The following is a 23,362-nucleotide window of genomic DNA, read 5'->3' as shown; positions in this document are numbered from 1 at the left end:
CATATTAACAAATATTTTTAGTTACATGTATACTTCTAATATAATACTAAATTATTTTTATCTGTATTTTTTATGAGATTTTTGGGACATGTGAAGAATAATTGATATATTATATATTTTTTTCAATAATTTATATGCATTTACAAGTCTTTGTAACAACAATAATTATTTTCAATAGCCATGTTATCTTAATTTTATTAAATTCAATTATTTTTTTAATATTTAACTTATTATATGTCAAAACAAATAATTCAATAAAAAAACTTAAATAATTTTTTTTCTTATATAACTATATTACTTAATACAAAATCACTTATAACTATACACATAAATTTTATTTTGTGCATCACACGGATAAAAAAACTAATATAGTATAATGAGAAAAAGTATATGCAAATGAAAATTTATATACTAATAAGCCAACCAATCTGTAACTAATTATCTAATAGACTAATCAACCTGTAATTAACTAACTCAACACATTTGTCAAAAAAAAAAAAACTCAACTCAAATATCTCCAATACCCTTGGATGCTAATTGTTTCCAACAATTCTTAGGCGCCACAACAAAATACAGAAGCAAAATTGTACAAAATGAAGGGAAACTTAACATGAATCCAGAAAATGAATGCCAGTGGACGAAATAATTAGAATACAAACTTCCTGTATTTGGGATTGAATTTATCATAACAAGAACTTTCTCTCTACAATTATGAGACATCATGAGATGATAAAATAAACAAATATCTAAAGTACAACTCTACGTACAATGTAGATAATCACCTTGTTTCTCCTCTAGCATGGAGAGTATAAAGAGATGTATCGATGAAAGGGAACCTAGCATCCATGTCTGTCTTTATATCATAGGAACTTGTGCTCATATGATAAAAGGAAGAAGGTTCTAGAGAGTTCAAGAATTCATCAAAACCCTCCTGGTAACCTACCTCTCCTGGCTTTCTCAACTCGTCTGGTAAACCAACTTCTCCCTCCAAAAACCTCACCACCTGTCTCATGCTAGGCCTAAAAGTGGGTGCACCATTTGAACACAGAATCCCCAATTTCAACACCATGAGCACCTCTACTCTTTCATTAAAAGCACCATTTAGTTTAGGATCCACCACATAAAGTATTCTCCCTTGTCTGTACTTGTCCCACACACAATCAACCAAAACCACGTCTTTTGGCATTGCCTTTGGATCAACTGGTCTGAGCCCGCATGCCACCTCTAGTAAAAGTGCACCAAATGCAAAAACATCTGAGCTAGGAGTGGACTTCCCTGTCCTAGGTACCTCAGGTGCAATATAGCCAAAGGTCCCCACCACCCTTGTGGTACTTGGGTTAGCCCCATGTTCATACAACCTTGCTAATCCAAAATCTCCTAGTCTCCATTGAGTTCACCATCTAGAAGCACATTGTTAGCCTTCACATCTCTATGTATCACCACCGGCTCATAGCCCTCGTGAAGATACAAAAGGGCTGAAGCAACATCCTTGATGACCTTAAACCTTTGCTCCCAACTTAAGATTGTTTCTGGCTCATCAAACAAGTGCTTATCTAAGCTCCCATTTTCCATGAAATCATACACAAGGAGGAGGTCACCACGGCGGAGACACCACCCAAGCAACCGAACCAAATTCCAGTGGTGAAGCGGGCCTATGCTGGCTATTTCTGACACAAATTTCCTAAGGCCTTGTTTGGAGTCATGTGAAATTCTTTTTAACAGCAACTTGGGTATTGGAATTTGGCAATGTTCCTTTGTAAACACTACCAAATCCACCTTGTCCAAGTAGCTCTTTGTCCTTGAACCCTTTTGTTGTTTTCTTGAGCTCTTGGTAGGAGTATCTGTGTGGCCCAATCTCAAGCTACCAAGCTTCTATGACATCAGCATTCTTGTACCTTCAGTACATGTAGATGCCAAATAAGATAGCACACAATGCAAGCAAACCAGAAACTGAAACCCCAATTATCACAGATGTGTGCTTCTTCTTTGGCCTTGAAAGCTATGGCAGAGAAGAGAGATCAAGGGGTGGGGCTGACCCATTGATTTTGAAGCTCCAACCCAAGATGTAATGTGAGCTAGCAAACAACCCTGTGATGCAGAGACCCAACAAACATTAAATCCTCAAAGACTGGTGAAAGATCCACATGATAGGACAAGAGTGGTCTTTTGGGTTTGTTAGAAGATGCAGAAATTGTAACATTGTTAACACTTTGAGCAGCATCGTAATCAACCCAAGCTATAATGGGTTTCCCACTTTTGAACGCGAGATTTGTTTGGTTGAATCATCATCCCCAATGTAGTAACTTACAGGTGCAGAAGCAATGGATACCAAGCTATTGATGTCAATTCCTGTGACACCCTCTACCCCTCACATATATACTAATAAAGGAATAAAAATTCAAATATTAATTAAAAGTATTTTTAAAACATTTTTAAATACAAGTCTTTCAAAGGGGTAAAAGGCTCACATTCCCTTCCTTCTACATCATATTCAAACTTGTCCAAATAAATAATAAAGTCATCTCGGCTCAAACAAGGCCGTCTAAGCTTCATACAATTAATATAGAACCTATATCCTAATATCACATCCTATCAGAGCGTTGTGTTCCTGTGTCCTCTAGCATGAGGTTTTTCATAGTCATCCATCTATTCATCTGCTCCCCCGAACACAAAGTTCAAAATCATCACAGGATCCAAACACAAACAACACACAGGAAGTGAGTTATCACATTCCTAACTAATGGAGAGAAACAAGATAACATGTAGGTATAAATATCATATAAACAAAATACAACTTATTTAAGCATCACTCACGTTATTTCATCACTTTGTTGCATAACATTACCTCGCAACACCACACATTTCATTTATTTTCACAACATTCACGTACTCAAGGATCAAAATACAATATCATCAAGTCAATTAATATCGATCAATACACAAGAGTTATGCAACATATACACTAAGACTCAATCCTATAAGCAATGTGGTACCATGTCAGTGAAAAACCACGTCGGGCGCCTAGGAGTACATGACAAGACAAACCGCACACTAGTAAGTCAGGTCGCTCTCACTAGGTAAGATCATAGGGAGACCAGTCAGGGTCACAATATTTTGCGAGAATGCTTCAACCATATGGGATCAACATAGGCTTAAAGGAACACTCAAACCGAGTGACTCCCAAGGCCTACACTCCGAAGAGTCCGTCAGGGCCTCTCCCTCACGATTCAGGTCCAACCCAAAAAACATTTTAGCACACAGACTCTATCTATGAACGGTACAAAACACATGACTCCTCAATTGTTCTCAAATATTTTTAACTCGTCGCCCTTTAAGGGTTTTAGCATTAACTCGTCACCCTTAAAGGGTCTAGGCATAATTCGTCGTCCTAAAAGGGACTTAGCATTAACTCATCGCCCTTAAAGGGTCTTATAGTCATGTGATTGTACAATCCACAGTTTACAACTCAATGCACACAACATCTCAATCACGTGCATGATCAGTTTATCACATACACTCGATTTCAATTACAATGGTATAATCTCAAAATAGCATGTTATCACACCTCATGAATCATATTCACTTTACCTATGAACTATGCAATACACACAACTACTCAATTATTTTCAAAATCATTTTAACTCGTCACGCTTGTGATTATACTCGTCGGGTTCCCACAATAGATCCCATCACAATACTCGTCACGCAAAACTCATCGCCCTTAAAGGATCTTACAGTTGTGTGATTGCACAATTCATAGCTCACAACACAATACACATCTCAATATACATGTATTCCATCATTCATCACATGTTCAATTCACCACATACTCACAATTTGAATCATCATTTCATATCCTCAATATAACAGTTTATACAAAAGACTATCACAACCTGGGGACTATAATCTCTCAAATAATATTACACAATTATATCAAAATCATAGGTCAAAATATACAAATATCAAGAGCACAATTTATCAAGTAATTCTCATTAGAACATCAATATTTTATTTATAATCATAAAGGAAAAATTGCAATTTAATAAACATCCCAAAATAAAACCTCAATTTAATCCTCTAAGGATCCCTACACATGTTCTTACTAACCTCCACTTATGAATAACTCATTCCTTACCTCTAAGCGGGCTCACGTGTCTTCTGACAGCGATAGAGACATCTCTATCAAGTTCCTGAGATTCCTCTGATTGTTCTGATAGGGTTCCCAAACATTAGAGAGAATAAGAAGGGATCGAAGCCTTCATTTGTATTATCTTCATGTGATTCATTTTTCTCCCTCCACGAATATTATCTCGCAAATCACAACGGTGAAAGTGTTTGAAATTGAATTTCAAACAACATATCCAAATTTCATGAAAATTCAACGGTTAAGGAAACTGAGATCGTAGTTTTACTGAGACTGTTTTGGATTTCTGCGGGAAAAGAGAAAGTTACAGTGGAAAGGATATTTCTCTCAGCTCAGGCATGATATGGAAATTCGCAACAGTGAGAATGCTAGGAATTTGGTTGCAAACCTGGTGCTTAAATTTCACAAAGATCCGACGGTGAATGAGTCCGAGATCATCATTTTTCTGAAACAGGTTTGGTGGTCTGCGGGAAAAAGAGAAGATTTTGAGAAAAAAAAAGAGAAAAATGAAAATGAGACAAAGAGGAAGCATCTGACTTAACATAGCTATTTATACGTAGAATACTCAGCCTATTATTTGTTCTATATTTATTTATTTATTTTTACTAAAAAAAATAAATTTATTTAAAAAAATGGAATGTTACAATTCCAACATGGTTGTCATCGGTGTCCCCCAACTCAAAATCTTGGGTTGTGTCAAACTCAATAGCAAATAGGTGGTTGGAGGAGTTCCCATTGCCACTTGAGTTAAGAAGACCAAGATACGGACTTGGAAGAGCCTTGAGATTCTCGAAAGATGCAATTGTAAAAGCATGGTGTAACATCCCATTTTTCATAAACTAATTTAAAAAGAATTTTTATTTATAGATAAATAAAGTTTAAAAAAAATGATCATGTTTTTTAAAGAAATAAATAATGAAAAATAATGGTTTGAAGAAAAAAAAATTTGATTTATTCATTCGATAGGGAATAAAATAGAGTTTCTTTTTATAAAATATTAAAAATAAATAAATAGAGTAATAATAAGTTGTGTGTACCCTAGGTATAAATAGCGATGTTATGTCAGTTTTAGACTGACGATGCCTTTTCTTTCCCTCATTTTCGTTTTCCCTCTTCTCCTCCCCAAAACCCTTTCTTTTTCCCACAACCCACACAACCTGTCTCAGAAAAACGATGATCTCGGACTCGTTCACCGTTGGATTGTCGTGAAATTTGAGTACCACGTTTGCAACTCAATTTCGAGAAATACCACCGTCGGGAATTCCAAAATCATGCCTGATCTTAGAGGAGAACCCTTCGCATTGCAGCCTTTTATTTTCCCGCAGAAACCCAAAACTGTCTCGGTAAAACTACGATCCCAGTTTCATAAACCGTTGGATTTTCATGAAATTTGGATATGTTGTTCGAAATTCAATTGCTCACACTTTCACCGTTGGGATTTGTGAGATCATATTCATGGCGGGAGAAAAAGGAATCGCATGAAGACAGTACAAGTGGAGGCTTCAGTCTCTTCTCCGTTTCTCTGACGTTCGAGAATTCTATCAGAGTAGTCGGAAGAAAAACTTGAGGAATCTCAGGGAACCGCTAGAGATGCCGCTATCACTGTCGGAAGACACGTGAGTCCGCTCAGAGGTAAGAGATGAGTTATTCACAATTGGGGGTTAGTGAGAACATGCGTAGGGATCTTTAGTGAACTAAATTTGGATTTATTTTGGGATGTTTATTGAATTATAATTTTTCTTTATGATTATGAATGCAATATTATTGTGTTCTATGTACCAATTGATGTCCTGATGAGAATTGATTGATAAACTTGAGTGCTCTTGATGTCCTTGTGTTTAACCCATGATTTTGATTGATTGATTTTGATACAAGTGTGAGAAACTATTTTAGAGGTTTTACATCCCATGTCGTGATAAAATCTTTTGTATAAATTGTTATGTTGAGGTTATGAAATGATGATTCAAACTGTGAGTATGTGATAAATTGAACATGTGACGGATGATGAAATACATGTGTATTGAGATGAGATGTGTGTATTGAGTTATGAACTATGAAATGTGCAATCACACAATTGTAAGATCCTTTAAGGGCGACGAGTATTGTGATGGGATCCACTATGGGAACCCAACGAGTTAAAATGATTTTGAAAACAATTGAGTAAATGTGTGTATTTCATAGTTCATAGATAAAATGTATATGATTCATGAGGTGCGATAACATTTTAAATTGAGATTATACTATTGTGATTGGGATTAAGTGTATGTGATAAATTGAGTATGTATATGATTGAGATATATATGTGCATTGAAGTGTTATGTGCATTGAGTTGTGAATTATGAATTGTACAATCACACGATCATAAGTCCCTTCAAGGGCGACGAGTTAATGCTAAGTCCCTTTTAGGGCGATGAGTTGATGCTAAGTCCCTTTTAGGGCGACGAGTTGATGTTAAGTCCCTTTAAGGGCGACGAGTTAATGATAAGACCCTTAAAGGGCGACGAGTTAAAATTATTTTGAGAACAATTGAGAAGTCGTGTGTTTTGTACAGTTCATAGATAAAGTCTGTGTGCTAAAATGTTTTCTGGGTTGGACCTGAATCAGGAGGGAGAGGCCCTGACCGACTTTTCGGAGTGTAGGCCTTGGGGGTCATACGGTTTGAGTGTTCCTTTAAGTCTATGTTGATCCCATATGGTTGGAGCATTCTCGCAAAACACTGTGACCCTGACTGGTCTCCCTATAATATTACCTAATGAGAGTGACTTGACTTGCTAGTGTGTGGTTTGTCTTGTCATGTACTCCTAGGCGTCCGACGAGGTTTTTCACTAACATGGTACTACATTGCATATAGGCTTGAGTCTTAGCATAACTGTTGCATACGCTTGCTAATTGTTTATTATGAAATTGATGTGTTATTATGTCTTGATCGGAGTGTGTGATTCTTGTGTATTGTAATTGATGATTGAAAAATGAATTTTGAATGACAAAGTGATAAAATAATGTGAGATATGCTAAGTAAATTGTATTTGACTACTATATGTTGTCTTGTTTCTCTCTAGTAGTTAGGAATGTGATAACTCACTCCCGGTTTGTTGTTTGTGTTTGGATCCTGTGATGATCTTGAACTTTGTGTTCGGGGGAGCAGATGAATAGGTGGATGACTATGAAGAACCTCATGCTAGAGGACACGGGAACACAACGCTCTGATAGGATGTGACATTAGGATATAAGTTCTATATTAATTGTATGAAGCTTAGACGACCTTGTTTGAGCCGAGATGACTTTATTATTTATTTAGACAAGTTTGAATATGATGTAGAAGAAAGTGAATGTGAGCCTTTTATCCCTTTGAAATGTTTGTATTTAAAAATGTTTTAAAAATACTTTTAATTAATATTTAAATTTTTATTCCTTTATTAGTATATATGTGAGGGGTAGAAGGTGTCACAGATGGCCATGCCCTCCTAACTTTTCATACTCAGGGAATATAATCAAAGCAAAAGAAGAAGAAAAGGACAAAGCTTTACCATCACTAGAGTTCTTGAACCTTTAACCAGTTGGGTATAAAGCTTGACCCATTACTCTACTCGAATCATCTGTGAGTTTCACTATCCCATTTGACTCCATTTCTGCTACTCCTCTAAGGGTCATGATGTTGCTTCCCAAGAATCCATCTGGTTAGGCTGAGATGAAACCAGGATCAGAAGGAACAACAACACATGCAAGAGCTGGAGGAGCATGTTGAGGTTGGGCATGAGACCAGATGTGGAAAATCAAGGACTTTGAATGATTACAACTTACAAGGGCCTGAGCCTTGAGGCTTCAAAATATTAATTGCTATGAATAAAATAGATTTGTTGTGAGTAAAAAAGGTGGCATATAATAAATAAATAAAAGGTCACATTTTGCTCATGTTTTTTAAAGAGTTTGGAGAAAAATGTGTTTCGATGGGTGGCTATGTAGGAACAGGAACGAAGCAAGCAAAGACAGGAACCAGCTGTGGGCGTCCACATGAGTCATCACTCAGCAGTAAAGTTAAAGCTGTGGATTTGGATTGGTCCAATAAAAGCATATAATATATATATTTTTTCCAATAAAACGAATTCCAGCACACCTCAAATATTTGTTGGTATAATTATTTGTTTTTTTTTTTAGCTTAATTACTGATTCAGCACAGATTACCACCGCCATTTCAGTCCTTTCTTTTAATTATTTACTTCAAAGAATACTGATTGTTTCTCAGAGCTGAGCTATGGTATCAGAGCCTCTCCCTCTCATATATATATATATATATATATATATATATTAATGCATCAAAGTGGAGAACCCATATCTTTGCGATCCTTCCCCAAAACTGAACGGAACCTACCTGTGGCTGTGATGTATGTGTTCTGTTTTGAATTTGATCATTTTCAATCCCTTTTGGGTAGATTTTGGTAGAAATGGTGATGGTAAAATAAAATGAGTTTTAAAACGTTAGAAAATCAACGATTTTTAATGGTATGATAATTTAAGATTAGTTATTCGTGTAAAAAAAAAACTTTTATAATATTGGTGTCTTTTTTTTTTGGTGAAGATTTTATAATAATATTGGTGTGTTCTAATCAAATTTATAACTAACAGCTTTTTAGAAAACATTGGACTCTATTGCAACGAAGGGCCGTTAGGAAATGGCTCTAGTACCATGGAGAGAAACAGGGTTTTAATCTAGACTCAGTTCTTTTATTCCATGAGAAAGAATAATACAATAGAAAAGTGATGGTCCCAAACACACAAAATAGGCCAATCAAATCAAGAATTTAAAGCAGAAACACTAGATCAAGTAAACAAACATTCAGTTTGACTAACAGACCTAATCATTCCAAATAAGTAAATAAATAAACTACAATACAACTGATATATCAGAATTAATCACATGCAGCAGAATCAGCACTTGACTAACAACAATTCTGCACAAAACAAATTGAATTCTCTATAATAATAACTTCTCCGTAATTATTCAAGTTCACTAGTACGTAGTGAATAATATTTGTAACTGTCACAGCATTGCTGTTTTACAAACTCGGAATATGTTATAAAAGTATAATCAAACAGTAGCATTCCTACGATTATTTCCTCCCCCCTTGAGCTTGCTCCAGGTAAGAAAAAGGCCCTGGAAAGGGTCAAGTGATAGTTACGATTATACATGGCCAGCATCTCAGCAACTTCTGCATATCATAACAGAACAGAAAAGTGATGCTGCTTTGTTGAGGTGAGCATGTTATAGCTTGAAAGTGAGCTAAGTTCTGCATGCAAAGTTATGCTTTTAGTGGCAACTCTTTGTAAGTGTAATTGATCCCTTGATCTCCATCAACCACATGCCCACTCCCTCTCAATATCCTGCATTATATCCACAAAATGTGAAAATTGGCGAAAACATAGTGCTGAATAATATAACTGTAAGCCTTTAATGTGAATAACAGATTGGTAAAAAGTAATAGGTTTCTTGCACATTTTTCCACACAATTTCTTGTACCTTATTTGCCAAGGTATTGAAAAAGGGAAGTGCTGTGAGAATGATGAAAAAAAATTGCACAAATAATATTGTTGAAGTAAAATAGAATGAAGCACAGAACAGACCCACATGACAAGTATCAACAAGTGCATATATTAGTTGAAAGTATTATTTCCTTCATTAAATAAAACAAAAGCCTTGACATGAGCTCAGAATATCATACCATCTGTTTGTCAACAACCCCTCAACTCCTACAGGACCTCGAGCATGAATTCGACTTGTACTAATTCCAACCTGTTCAACAATTAATAGTACCAAGATCAGATGAGGAAATAAAATCAATGTTACTAATGATAATAAGATTTCGGGAAGATGCATTACCTCTGCGCCAAGCCCAAAGCGTGCTCCATCACAAAACCGTGTACTTGCATTGTGGAATACAGCAGCACTGTTTGTACACAAGGCAAAGTTGCGTATATTCCAGTCAATGACATGAAGCAACAAGAGTTATTCATAGTCTAAGTTATGAAAGAATGGATGCTAAAATAGGTTGAAAATTGAATTTTGTCCAAATAAAAGATGGTTGGTACTTGGTATCCTCACTGTATTTTAAGAAACAAACATTTTGAATCCCAAAATGTTGTTCATTTAGGACTAGACATGAGGCACTATATAGGAAGAGAGAGAATGGGGTGAATGACAAAAGATTTTCTGGAGAGAGAAATAGATGGATTGCACAACAACGATTCTGTAAAATTTACAGATTCCACAGGGTAAAATAATGTTTATGAAATGGAACAATTCATTGAAGACAAACTAATGCAAAAACCACAATTGATAACTCAATCTCATGAGCTGAAAGAGTATAGACATATTAGTTGCAAAGGGACATATTATTATGGTGATGAGGTTTAGGAATGAAGTAGTAACTAACACTGACAACAACAAAAGCCTTTTTCTCACAAGATATGGAGTAATGGTGACACAACAACCAAGCCTTTTCTTGCTAAGTGGGGTCATCAAGTTAGAATGACACCAGACTAAAAAAATTGGGGCAAGAAAATTTACCCTTAGTTGGCTGAGTGGGAATAAAATATCCTTACTAATGTGAAAATAAATTTAACAGATAAAGGCAAAAAAAGACAAACATTTAGTCAAATTTCTAGACATACCTGTCAACTTGACTTAAGAAAGTCTCAGCAACTTCACTATCTTCTGTAACAATGCATTCAGTATGAGCACTGCATAACCAGCAAAGTAAGAGAATTTTAAACTCAATAATGATGAAGTTAAGAGAATGAAAATGAAATTTATTTAGAGGAACCCAACATGCCTTCCATGTTGATTTATGTGGTCAATGGCAGCAAATACATCTTCTACAATTTCAACTGTGCAAGCAAGTGAACTATACTCATGATGAAAAGTGTTCGTTTCTGCAATGTTTAGTAAGCCACTGGCTCTTGGTCCACCAAACATTTTAACACCTGCAAGCCATTTTATCCCTGTTTATTTATCTTTTCTGATTTTGAAGGAAAATATGATGCATATTGCTTGCACCATGCATTAAGAAAAGAAAATTGAGAGAATTAAACATGACACAAAAATAAATAGAAAAGAAATTATATTTCAGTTTGGTGAACTCCAAAATGATAGCTTCATATTAAACAAATCCACTTATTCTTTTCTGTTATGCAAGTGGTCCAACTTTTTTTCTTGCCATTGCTATATGAAATTTGAATAACTTGAGTGAGTTTTATTCACACAGATGATTTTTCTTTCCTTTGAAAAGCTTGTTTTAAGATCAAACTTTTTTTTTATTCTTCTATACACTATGGTCACTTTTTCTTCCCTTAACTTGCACATTGTACTTATTATTGCTCAAAAGTTGGGAACTACTTGTACACAGAATACCATGATGTGATCTAATGATAAAATGGGGGGAAAACAGAAAACACCATATATATCATAACTAATACAACAAAATCTCTTTTCATTCATGAAGGGGATTGTTAAAAAATAAAAATTAAAAAAGATACACTTCAATTTGAATTAAAGTTTGTTTTTATCAATCCATTTGCAAGTAAAGTCGTACCTTCACGTTGGAGTTCAAGGACAAGCTCATGAAGTCCACCATTATTTGACAGATCCTTGTGTACGAGAAGAGTTTCCTAAGAATACAAAAACAAAAATATTTTGATGAGCATAGTCCATAAATTCCAATAACATCACACCTACCAATTCAGTAAAACCCAAAAGGAGAGGAGGATACAGATTAACATGTTTTATTTAGTGCATTGCAAAGGATGTGTAAATGCTAATTACCATCGCATTGCAAGCTGCAGGATAATCGGTCTTTGCATCCCTAACAATCTGCTTTGCCATATCAATATTAGCAGACTTGTCAACATATACATGACAAATTCCATCTGCATAATGAAAAAAACAAATTCAAAAAATAAAGCCTATATACTAACTACAAAATATGAAATTTATATGGAAGAACATTACCAGCATGACCAAGAACAGGAATTTTTGTTGATTCCTTGATTTGAGAAACAAGCTTATTACTGCCTCTAGGGACCACTAGATCTATTACATCATCAAGCTGAGACAGAGTATAATAAGTGACAAACCATTGTAAAACAATAATTATGAGGATTTATTTTTTACTAGTGATATCCAACCTTAAGTAGGTCTAGAATCTCATCTCTTGAAGTCACAAGCCCAATAAGTTTGTCACCAACAGTATCCGGCATCACTGAAGTAATGACCTACAATAAAAGAAGAAATATGAAAGATAGAAACATATGTATAACTGAATTGATGGCAAAGAAACAACAGTCAAATCTGATCCAGATTAATCTCATAAAACACCAGTCTCAACTAAAATCAATAGATAGTACCAACCTTGTGTAAGATTGCATTTGATCGTCGGGCTTCCTTTCCACCTTTAAGCAGTAAACCATTCCCACTTCGAATTGCCAATGCAGCTATCTGTTAATCCGTTTAACCAAACAACTTGAAGATAAATATCCAAAACAACTAAACAATTTCAAACAACACACTTCATCAATAAAAGTAGAGTCAGAAGATTGCATAAACCAATAGGACATGTTGAAATTTGAAACGACAATCAACTTATACTAAATGGACAATTTGTAATCATGCTCAAATCTTTGTCCTTCTAAGCAGTTTATTGAAGATGAAAGACAGATAAGGAATGGGAATTTAAATTAACCTGAACAAGGGCATCAGGTCGAGACTCAAATATAACCAGAAGGACACCCAAAGGACATGATATCTTCTCCAGGATGAGTTTATCTACTAGCTGGACAAAGAGAAAAACAATCAGAACCGTCACAAAGAGTGTTGAGCAATAAAATGTATAGTTTAATAACATTATTCATTTTTTGGTAAAAGCAGTGACTATAACCAAAATTAGTGAACATAAGTTACAGGATCAGCTCTACAATTTGTTACTTTATCAAATACTGGAAACATATTACATACTTAAAACATGTTAAAAGAGGAAAATGTTAAATATTTCAATGTCGCATCACCAGTATCAGAAGTTACTTATAAGCCTTTTATTTTCAATAAAAGAAGAAACTCATTAAGACAAAGAAATTAGTGACTACAAAAGAATTAGGAGGATAAAAGAAAAGGGATTTTTTACCTCAGTCCTTTTTAAAATTTGACCAATTGGTTCTTCCATATCTGCCAGCATGCGCACAGACTTTGCAAGACTAGAGATCTGTAAAGTACAACAATAAAGATCAGACTAAAACATGCTCTCATAAAAAAAAAAGTTTAAAAAAACCATACTTTGGAACATGAAAAATCAGTGTTATACAGTAACAACAAAAAAAGTGGTGTATGCTATCTTTCAGTATTTAACTCTAGTATGCAACCAATTAAGTTCTTGCCTTCTCTTGCTTCAGGATTAAACGTGACATCAAGGATTTTTCATATCCAGTTGCCACAGCATCAGCAACATCAGCTTCATTCTCATGCCTTATCATACTTTCACTTGTCTCCAATGCATCAGCAATTGCCAGCAATATTTTCCTCCTTTCTTCAGATTTGAGGATCTGACACCAAAAACATCAATATAATTCTAATAACTACCCTAATTCAGTTCATTGTGTGGAGAATAATAATAGTAATAGTAGTAGTATAACATAAATCACCACTTAAAAAAATTATATTAATGAAAGTAAGGACTAAGGAAAACTTATAACAGTAATACATATTTACTATTTAACAAGTAAAGCCTTAAATTGGTCCTTCAAAGATTAGTATTTCTCCACATTATTCCTCAAAAGATTTTTTTTCATCACATACGTTAGTAATTCAAAAATGCAATATAGTTGTGAAGTTCGTCCCACTTTAGTGTTTTATAAGGATGATATAGCAACAATTTAAGTCTTTGATGGAATCATTTGGGGACAAAAATCTTTAGAAGACAAATATGCTGACATGCTATCTTTGGAAGATTAATTTAGTAATTCACTCAACATGTCACTGTATTTACCTGAAGCCGTCTAGAACCCTCACGTGCTGCAACTGCCATTTCACGTGCACTTACTTCCTTTATATTGGTCCATAAATGAGCGTCCTTATGAAAGACAGTACCTATTCTTTCCCCTTGAAGCACTCGTATGATGTTGTTTGTAGCATAGCCACTTCAACAGAGGTTAAAATATAATACGAAGTCAGTAAAGTACAAAATCCAAGTGTATACTTGATATTATGCACTACATGCAAATTATTGCTCACAGCAGAAATAAGAATCCTTTTTATCTCTCGAACTATTTCAAAGATAATATACCAATGGTTGCAACTTACAAATAGAAGAAAAGGTCAATTTTTTTTGTCTTCTTCTTTACCCTAGAATTACATGATCCACGAACCACCATAGATAGCATGGCACATTACATTTATTTCAAACTGATTAAGGCCATAAGATATATATACTCTGACATAATGGAATATCTGCATTCCCTTGTCTGATATCCATAAACTATGTGTTGTATCAAAAAGAGGGTGGGGAAGGAACACACCCATTGATGCACTTTCACAACCAAGAAAAAGGAACAATCCTTTGGAAACCATTTCACAAGAGAACCTAATTCAACCCTCTTTTTTTTATGTTTTGTCCATGGTTTTAAAAATTTAGCATGAGAGGGTGACTACCCCAATAGTCAATGCAAAAATGACTCAATTAGAACAATATATATATGGTATAAAATGTGAAACTAAAAATAGTTATCTTCAGTGCAAGCATTTTAGCACAGCACAAAAATGTTAAATACCTAGTTATAATGACCGGGATGCCAGCATGAGCAGCGCAAACAGCAGCATTAACTTTAGCAGTCATACCCCCTCTGCCCAATCTTGACTTGTCTCCAAAAGTAATTTCCCCTTGATGTTTCTCTTTTATATATGTATGGATCAACCTTGAGTTTGGGTCACTTGGAGGACCACTATAGAGCCCCTCAACATCACTCAATAAAACAAGGAGGTCAGCTTTAAGTTCAAGGGCTAATAGACCAGCCAAACTATCATTGTCCCAGAAAATACCGGAAGAATCCTGCACACAGTGCTTAAAATTTAAGATAGCCACGTATTAGATATTACAAAGTCACCAACCATGTAGCCAAACCCACCTAGTGGGACATGGCTTGTTTTGTTTATGTTAATCAAATTAACATATTGTTGGTGTAACATAAAAGAGTTTTGACTAAAACATTTTGATCATACCATCTCAACAAACTAAGATAGTAATCAAAAGCAAAATTTAAACAATTTTAAAACAAAAAAAAAAAGTAGAGATAATTCAAATGAAATAGTTGAAGAAAAACCAGCCTACCTCATATGGTGCCTTCCTAGTACTAACAGCATCATTTTCATTGAAAATGGGGATAACCCTTAAATCCAACAATGAGTTCACTGTGTCTGAAAGTTGTTTTCTGAAGCCAGAATCCCTGAAGAACCCATCATTCACAAGAAGTTGGGAAGAAGTCACATCAAGCTGCACCACGAAAAATCTTGTATCAACATCAATATGGAGGAAAAAACAAATTCACATGCAAATGTAGTAAATAAAGGAAGAGAAAACACTTATATTGAATTGAGATGATAATAAATAAGCAACTTAGTTTTGTGCCAACCTGGCTGAACATGGTATCATAGAGAGCCATGAGACTACTCTGCCCAACAGCCGCACATGCTTTTCCATCAAGCTCTTCTTGTGGCTTTTGAAGATCAGAAAAGCTGCATCACAACAAGTAAACAATGTCTTTAAGGCTCGTCATTCTCACCCTAAATTCAACCTCAAATTAATTGAAAAGAAACAAATTTGCATTAACTCCTTCAATCCTACATGGGTTCAATCCTAATCACACAATTGGGACTAAAAATTCTAAAGAGAAACATGCTAGTAGAGTATACAACATTAAAGTACTTTCAGCTCAGCTTGAGACAGTTCTGCATAAGTACCTCTAAGTCTACAACCGAAGCTTTTATCAATTTTTTCAAATTGAAGTATCGAAGTGTGAAAGCCATCATTGATAAGAAATTTGATTCATGTCGTTGGGAAACATATACAATTAGCATAGCAAAAGATATAAGAACCTGCTATTGGCCAATTTGCGATATCTAAGCCTTTGCCTGCCAAGACCAACAGCACCTGAAGTTACCAATATGACTTCATACCCTTGACTGCTTAGTTCTTTAAGCTGCAACAATTTTCAAAGGAAGCACAACTTTTAGTCACATATACACACACAAATACATGAAAAGTAAGGAATATACAAGATATAGGGTTTTGATGCCCTTAGGGTACTGGTTAAGGAATCAAAAGGAGAAAATTTTTACTCTGAAAATTATAAGGAAGCGGAAAAAATAAAATCATGGGAAGAGCAATTCTACGTATCCTAATAAAAAACTTTTTATTCTTAGTTGTTTAACCAGCGACCTTAGAACACCTATTAGCATCTGCCGAAGATATATAATCCTGAAATTTCTTTTATTTTAATACCTGCTCACATAGTGCTCCAATTCTGCCCAATGCTAATCTTCCATCACTTCGAGTAACAACAGCTGTTCCAACCTTCATTAAAGATGATCCAACAAGCAAATGTGTTAATTGTAGAATTAGAATTATAAATAAAGCATGTATCACTCAGCCAAAGAAAAATATCACTAACATATAATCAATGCGACAACAACGCAAAAGAAGTAAACTATGCACAAAAATAAAAAGAAACCCAAAGAATGGTAAATGTTAGAGTAAAACGAGTAAAATACTCGGGTGAACTAATTAGAACTTAATGTACCATTTAAAACCCTCTAGAGTCTAGATTAAAAACTTTCTTTCCCTTTTTGTATCATTACGTTACATCAGAAAATAATGCAATATGGCAGCGATACATACATGATGCATATAATTTTTTTATCAATAAAATTAAAGATAGGTACAGGAATAATTCACATATTCTATTTAATCAGCTTAGATGAGATAGAACATCTTGATATATATATATAGTCACCCATACATCACACAACATTAAAAAATACCATCAAACTATAAGGAACAAAAACCATGCCCAATTTTTCATCTAGAAAATACGTGACATCTTTTCCATAACAAATAAAGAACCATCTCTATCCAATAGACAAGAGAATGCATGCATGTTGTAAATAACAATCATAATAATTATAATAGTACTTATGAATTACGAAACAATGAAAACAAGGTGGGACCTTGACAACAACACGCTTGACAGAATTGACGAAAGCTCGAGTGGGATCCATGGAGTCTATGCAATAGGACCGAGTCGAATTAAATAGGAGGCTCGAGCGCGTGAGAATGCGTACAAGTAAAAGAAATAAGTACTAAATACTTTTAATAGGTGGCATAGTTCAGAGACATGGCTTTGTGGGCCCTACGAATCACGGTTACTGCTGTTGCTTCATCACTCAATCACACCACTTCTCTATTCGACTAAATTTCCATTATCCTGGATTTTTTTCTTTTATTTTCTATTTTTTTAAAGTATCTTTTAGATTTAAACCTAGCGATTCATGAATAAGATAAAATAAGATAATTAATTATTCTATAACGTTGTAATCAATTGTTTAATTTTATATTATATAATATAATAATTTTACCCTACTTCTTATATTATCTTATTAATGCGTTCAAAAATATATTATCTTACTAATCTAATATATATATATATATATATATATATATTTCTTGAAGGAGGAATTAATTAAAAAACAATAAATATGATAAAGTTTCTTTCTATATATAACTAATAAGATTTGTTTTTAAACATAAAATTTAGATCATTATTTTTATTTTTATCTTCAATAAATTAATAAAATTTATCACTTATCACTTTATTTGAAATTAAATTATTTATTTTAAAAAAATTTCTCCGTGTCATTTTTAACTAAAACTTTTTTATTCAATTTTCATATTACATCTTTCAACTTTCAATTATCTTATTAGCTATCTTTGTTAAACATGACCTACCTAAACTAAGTTTTTCTTAATTCAAACTAATTTCAAAATTCATTTTCTTTATGCAGATAATGCTTATTAATATTAAAATTTTCTTTTTTTGATTGTTTTTCAAATTTTAAACGAGAGTCAAGTACCCTTCTCACTTTTAAATTAATTAATTCTCTTCATTAAATATATTTCCTTGCACTTTTTTTGTTCCCGTTTATCCAAAGAATGAAAGGGGGAGGGAACCTCTAAATCTAATCATTCAGGGTAGGGGTGCTAATAGGACGCTGAAAAGATTGACAAAAGTCCAGCACAAACCTAAACCACAAATAATTTTATCAAAGTGTTTATGTGGAGAGTAATTAATGTCTATCAAAAAAATTTAGAAGACTTTAGAATATTCGCATTCGTATTAGAAGATAAGGTTTTATTTTTATTTAATCCTTAACCATTCATTCGCAACAAATACATCTTCTATTTATTTTTGAATTATTAGATATTTATCATATTAAAACTTTTTTTTAGTTTTTCAAATTGCTAAACTCGGTTCTTATTTGTTTTTTTAAGTAATTCTATAAAATAAGAATTAAAAAATTTAAAGGTGTGTTTGCTTGATTATATTTTACTTTTTAAAATAAATTTGAATATTAATTTTCATGTTTTTTAATAAAAATATATATTAATGTAAAATTTTAGTAAATATGTATTTAAATATACATTTTAATTACCTTTACTACGGTTAGAAATTAATTCTGTCAAATTCAAATTTGATTTACTTAAAAACGTATAACTTCGTTTGAATTATTTAAATCTTAACCATGACTATGAGTTAGTATATATATATTAATTAAGAAGTTTGGGACTCACTTAAAAATTTAGAAGGTGTATATTAATACTTTATACCTTTTCACTTTTGAGAAGAAAAAAAACATTTTATCATTTATTTATAGCAACATAAATTAAAGGATAATTATATAATTTTATTTTATGTTTTATTTTAAAAAGACAAATAATAAAAATTCCTAATACATTATTTGACCTTTCTCTGTTAGATGCAAACATCTCGAAACCAGATCGCAAGAGGATATCGCAAAATGGCATCCAACCACAAAGACGAACATGTTTTTCAAAATCAACATCCATGAGTTTTTTTTTTTCCAAACAAACCATAAAATGAAAACCAATCACATGAAAATACAACTTGTTTTTGTTGCTGCCATCGCTGATCGATGGAGAAAACAAAGATCTGCACAAGCATCAGCCTATGAAGACTCGCCAAAATCGTTTGCCACGGTGAGCTCTTGTCGAAGCAGAGCTTGATTCCCATGTATAGAGCAACGAAGAAGACATCGTGTTGATGGGAAAGAAAAAAAAAGGGATTCTGGGAACAATAGAACGTCCGAGAGATAAAAGGGTTTTTTTTTTTCAAGGATGAGGTTGAGGATCACGCTGGGGATCCGGAGGAGGGCCTCCTTGGTGGCCTTCGGTAGCACAGAGGGGGATCCGGCGGCAGTGGCATCCTCAAGTCTATGAAGCACCGACACGAACACGTAAACATCTGTAATGTCTAAAATATAAAACGTAGCACGGGTGTTGGGTCGGTGTTGGACAGTGACACGAACTAGTGTCGAACACCGAACACGACAAGAGACTTGGGTATCCGTGCTTCATAGCCTCATGTAATATAGGTTTTCAACGAGGTCGCTGTATCAAAGAAAGGGTAGAAGCTGGATTGCAAAGAGGAACGAAAGGGTAGAAGCTGGGTTGCAAAGAGGATGAACGATTATGATTAAGAAATAGCTACGGAACATCGGAATAACAGAGTAAGAGTAATACAGGTCCTATGTTAAAATAAATTTTTTTCAGGTATTTAATAATTAATAATTGACCAAAAGTATGTATTAACTTAAAAATAATATATCTTTTAGATATAAAAAAACATATTTAATCATTTTTTTAATTAGATAAAAATGTATGTTTACTCTTTGTGATGGACTGGTGTTAAATAGAGAGAATAATTTTTTAGTCCAAGTAAAAAGTTGTTGAGTACTAATTACAATTACAATCAATATAAAAATAATATAAGCTTGTTAATATCTTTATAATATCTTTATAGCACTATTAGTCTTTGTTTCTTTGAGAAGAAATGGAAAAGAATGAAATTGGAAGGATGAAAGAAGAGTAGAAATGCATTTATTCCACATTTTAGATGATATGAAATATAGAGAAGATTTGCCAAAAGGAATAAAGTGGAAGATGCAATTGCAAAGCATAGATATGTTAATGTTTCTTTTGGCTGGATAGCATAAATATGTTAAGTGTTTCTTTTTTTTTTATTAAGCAATATGTTTTTTTAAACTACGAAATATGAAATATTTTATTTGACACTCAATTAATTAGTTTTCATTGGATAGATTTATCTTAAAATAAAATGATACATTTATTTATAATTTCATGTTCTACCTAAAAATCAAATCTCATATCTTAATTAAGAAATTTAAGTCTCAAATCACTTGTGTCAATATATTAATATTTCTATTCTACCTTTATATGAATATTTTGAGTTTGAGTTTTTGAATCATGTCATGCTTTATTTCATTGGTGATAAAATTATATGATTTTGCAAATTTTTTTATTGTTTTCCTTTATTTTTGAACATAACCAAATAAATGAAAAGGAACTATTCTTTATTAATTTTATCCATCCAAACAACTTAAAATTTCATCTAAATTTTACTTATATTTCTTTCTTGTCCCTTTCCTTTTTTCTTTATTTTTTTCCTCTCAATTTCAACTCATTGAAATAAAACATTAAAAAATATACAGAGACATGTGAAACCCAAACTTTTGCTTTTAGGGCAATAAAACGAAATTAAGAAAAAAAAACAAGTTATTACAATAGTAAATAAATATAAACTAAAATTACAGCCTCATATTCGAAAAATTTAGTAATAACACTCGTTATATTTTTTAATAATACCTTGTTTTTAAAAAAAACATATAAAAACATTAAACAATCATATCACCACTCACACAAAAATAATTAACTTAATAAACATTTATAAATGCCTGGTACTAAAATTAAATCTTCACCTTTCTAAAAACTGTCATGTTCGTAAAAAAGAAATTCAGAAATAAATAGGGAAATTCACTCGAAAATCGAGTAAAACAAAATTACTACACCCGTTTACTTTATGCCAGTAGAGGTGTTGAAAAAAAAATGATGACATTTTGATTGTTGAGGAGAATCGCGATATGGATATGAAAAAAGGTTTGAAAAAGGAAACACAGAAAGGCCTCGTCTCCCTTATTTCATTTTGATGCAGAGAAGAGAAAACTAGAAATTTGGAAAACATTGAAAATTAAATTAAAGAGAGAAAGAAATTCTAATTTTTGCTTTTGAAAATTAAGGCCTATTTATGTCTGTTTTTATGTTTAATGGACAAAATTATCATCTTATTTTCAATTTATTTCTTATTTTCAAATATTTATACAGAAAAAAAACTATTTCTTTTATAAATAAAAAACAGATTAAAAATGAAAATCCAAGTAAGCAAACTCTTAGTACTCTCATTTTGTATAATTTCCTCAATTAAACAAAAAAAAAAATCGTTTTGAGAAACCATGATAAATTGTTATAAACTCAACCTACTTGAGTTTGATTTCTACAAATAAAATAAAAGTAGTGATAAATTAAAAGCAGTACCTTTACAATGATACGCTTAACTTTGGTGACAAAAACTCTGGAAGGATCTATGTTGCCCAAGTACTGAGTTTTGGAGAGCGAGTTGAGGAGAGTTAACGCTGCCCCATTCGTGAGGGGTAACTCGGAGGGTTTGATGCTGACGAAATTTTTGTGGCCATTTTGCAAAAGTTCCATTGTTTCTCTTGTGTTCAGAAGTGAGATGAATGAATAAAGGAATGAAGAAGCCACTGGTGTGAAGTTCTGTTCAAATGACAAGGGCTTTTAAAGGCATGCACAGTGTTTTGAGGGTTTTTATTTTTAGTTTTTAATTTTTTTTCTGCGTTTAATAATCACCAGAATTTTTTAGTAGTACGGCATCTGCAATGACTTTGGAGTTTGAGCACAGTCCTTAATTAATATATATATATATATATATATATATATATATATATATATATATATATATTAAGGAGGTTGGCTCTAATGAAAAAGGATACTGAGGTGGTTGGCTCTAATGAAAAATTTATTTGGAGAGATGTTCGTGTATATTTAAAGTATGTTTGGTTTTATGTTTTAGATGTGGTGTTTGGAATTAAATGGGTTTACCTCAATTTATTAAAATGTCGTATAAATATTATAAATTTTTTATTGTCTTTGATTTTTATAAATTAAAATATATATAATTTTTAGAAATTAATAATTATTATTTTTACATTTTGAATGTGATTTTTTTTAATTACTGTGTTTTGAAATATGTTGTTAGTGTTTGATGGTAACTTATAAGAGATTGTCTTCGAAAGACATATGAGTAGGAATTTTAGATAAGGTAACCAATATAAAAAGATCATGACTTAAAAAAATATTCAAATTTAATAAGCGTGCATACATGACATTTACAAAAAATTAATATATAGCTAATACTTTTATGAGCAAAAAAAAATATATAAATTGTGTTGAGCATGAGATATTAATCTACAAGTATAACTAATACATAAGCGTTCAACAACTGATAGCAAAAGAAGAAAATATAAATTTTTCATTTAAGTGAAAAGAAAATTTTATTAGTCAAAGCATGTTATTCAAATATTTCAAAAATAAATATTTGAGTAATACATGAAAAATTCTTAAAAAATACTTGATTAAATGAATAAAACATGATAAATGCTTAGAGAAATTAGTTAAGTATAGATGTATCATTAACAAAAATAGAAACTATAAATCTAATAAAATATTACTAAAAGAAACCAATTTTTTTATTTGTTCGAAGTTAGTTTTTCTATATGTTAATAATTTTATAAAAGGTACAGAATTATTTTAAATACTTCATTTGTTCTTGCATTCTTATTTATAAGACCCAATTAAAAAAATAACATGTAAGGAAAAAAAATACAGGATGAAAAATTTTAGTAGTAAAAGAAAGTCATAGCACAAAGTAGGAAGAACAACAACAATGAAAAAAACTTGTGATCTTGCCAGAGCCAAAATAGTATATAAGAAGTCGAAAGAGTATACAAGAAAT

At 32.7% G+C, this 23,362-nt stretch overlaps 1 protein-coding gene and 1 pseudogene across 11 annotated transcripts; both read right to left on the bottom strand.

The window, feature by feature from the left end:
* Positions 1–778: 778 nt before the first annotated feature.
* LOC100790843 (L-type lectin-domain containing receptor kinase S.4-like) lies at positions 779–7,958 on the bottom strand (annotated as a pseudogene).
* A 1,133-nt stretch (positions 7,959–9,091) lies between these two features.
* ALDH18B1 (delta-1-pyrroline-5-carboxylate synthase) lies at positions 9,092–22,231 on the bottom strand. 11 transcript variants are annotated; one of them, XM_003516842.4, is made up of 20 exons: positions 21,865–22,231; positions 16,681–16,752; positions 16,275–16,378; positions 15,812–15,914; positions 15,511–15,672; positions 14,954–15,231; positions 14,173–14,323; positions 13,565–13,729; positions 13,315–13,392; positions 12,877–12,966; positions 12,546–12,632; positions 12,323–12,409; positions 12,147–12,243; positions 11,961–12,064; positions 11,731–11,806; positions 10,972–11,122; positions 10,811–10,879; positions 10,020–10,086; positions 9,862–9,932; positions 9,092–9,523 (listed from the first exon to the last, which is right to left on the bottom strand). In XM_003516842.4, the coding sequence occupies exons 1-20, from the start codon at positions 22,036–22,038 to the stop codon at positions 9,442–9,444; spliced, it is 2,268 nt and encodes a 755-aa protein (XP_003516890.1). In that variant the 5' UTR covers positions 22,039–22,231; the 3' UTR covers positions 9,092–9,441. The 11 variants fall into 11 exon arrangements, with proteins under 11 accessions (XP_003516890.1, XP_014629869.1, XP_006573308.1 ...); XM_014774383.2 differs by having other exon boundaries at positions 14,954–15,243; positions 21,865–22,107; XM_006573245.3 differs by lacking the exon at positions 21,865–22,231 and adding an exon at positions 17,406–17,490.
* Between the last annotated feature and the right edge of the window lie 1,131 nt (positions 22,232–23,362).

Source organism: Glycine max, chromosome 1, assembly GCF_000004515.6.
Source record: "Glycine max cultivar Williams 82 chromosome 1, Glycine_max_v4.0, whole genome shotgun sequence".
NCBI lineage: Eukaryota > Viridiplantae > Streptophyta > Magnoliopsida > Fabales > Fabaceae > Glycine > Glycine max.
Note: the sequence above shows the minus strand (reverse complement) of the source record. Positions and strands in the feature narration are given on the sequence as shown.

Excerpts from the sequence above, each read along its gene's own strand:
- ALDH18B1 (XM_014774383.2), bottom strand. The coding sequence starts at position 22,038 with ATGGAACTTTTGCAAAATGGCCACAAAAATTTCGTCAGCATCAAACCC. Across the intron at positions 15,244-15,510 it reads CTAGGAAGGCACCATATGAG|CACTGTGTGCAGGATTCTTC; the intron begins GTAGGCTGGTTT and ends TTAAATTTTAAG. Across the intron at positions 13,393-13,564 it reads TAATCCTGAAGCAAGAGAAG|ATCTCTAGTCTTGCAAAGTC; the intron begins GCAAGAACTTAA and ends TGTACTTTACAG.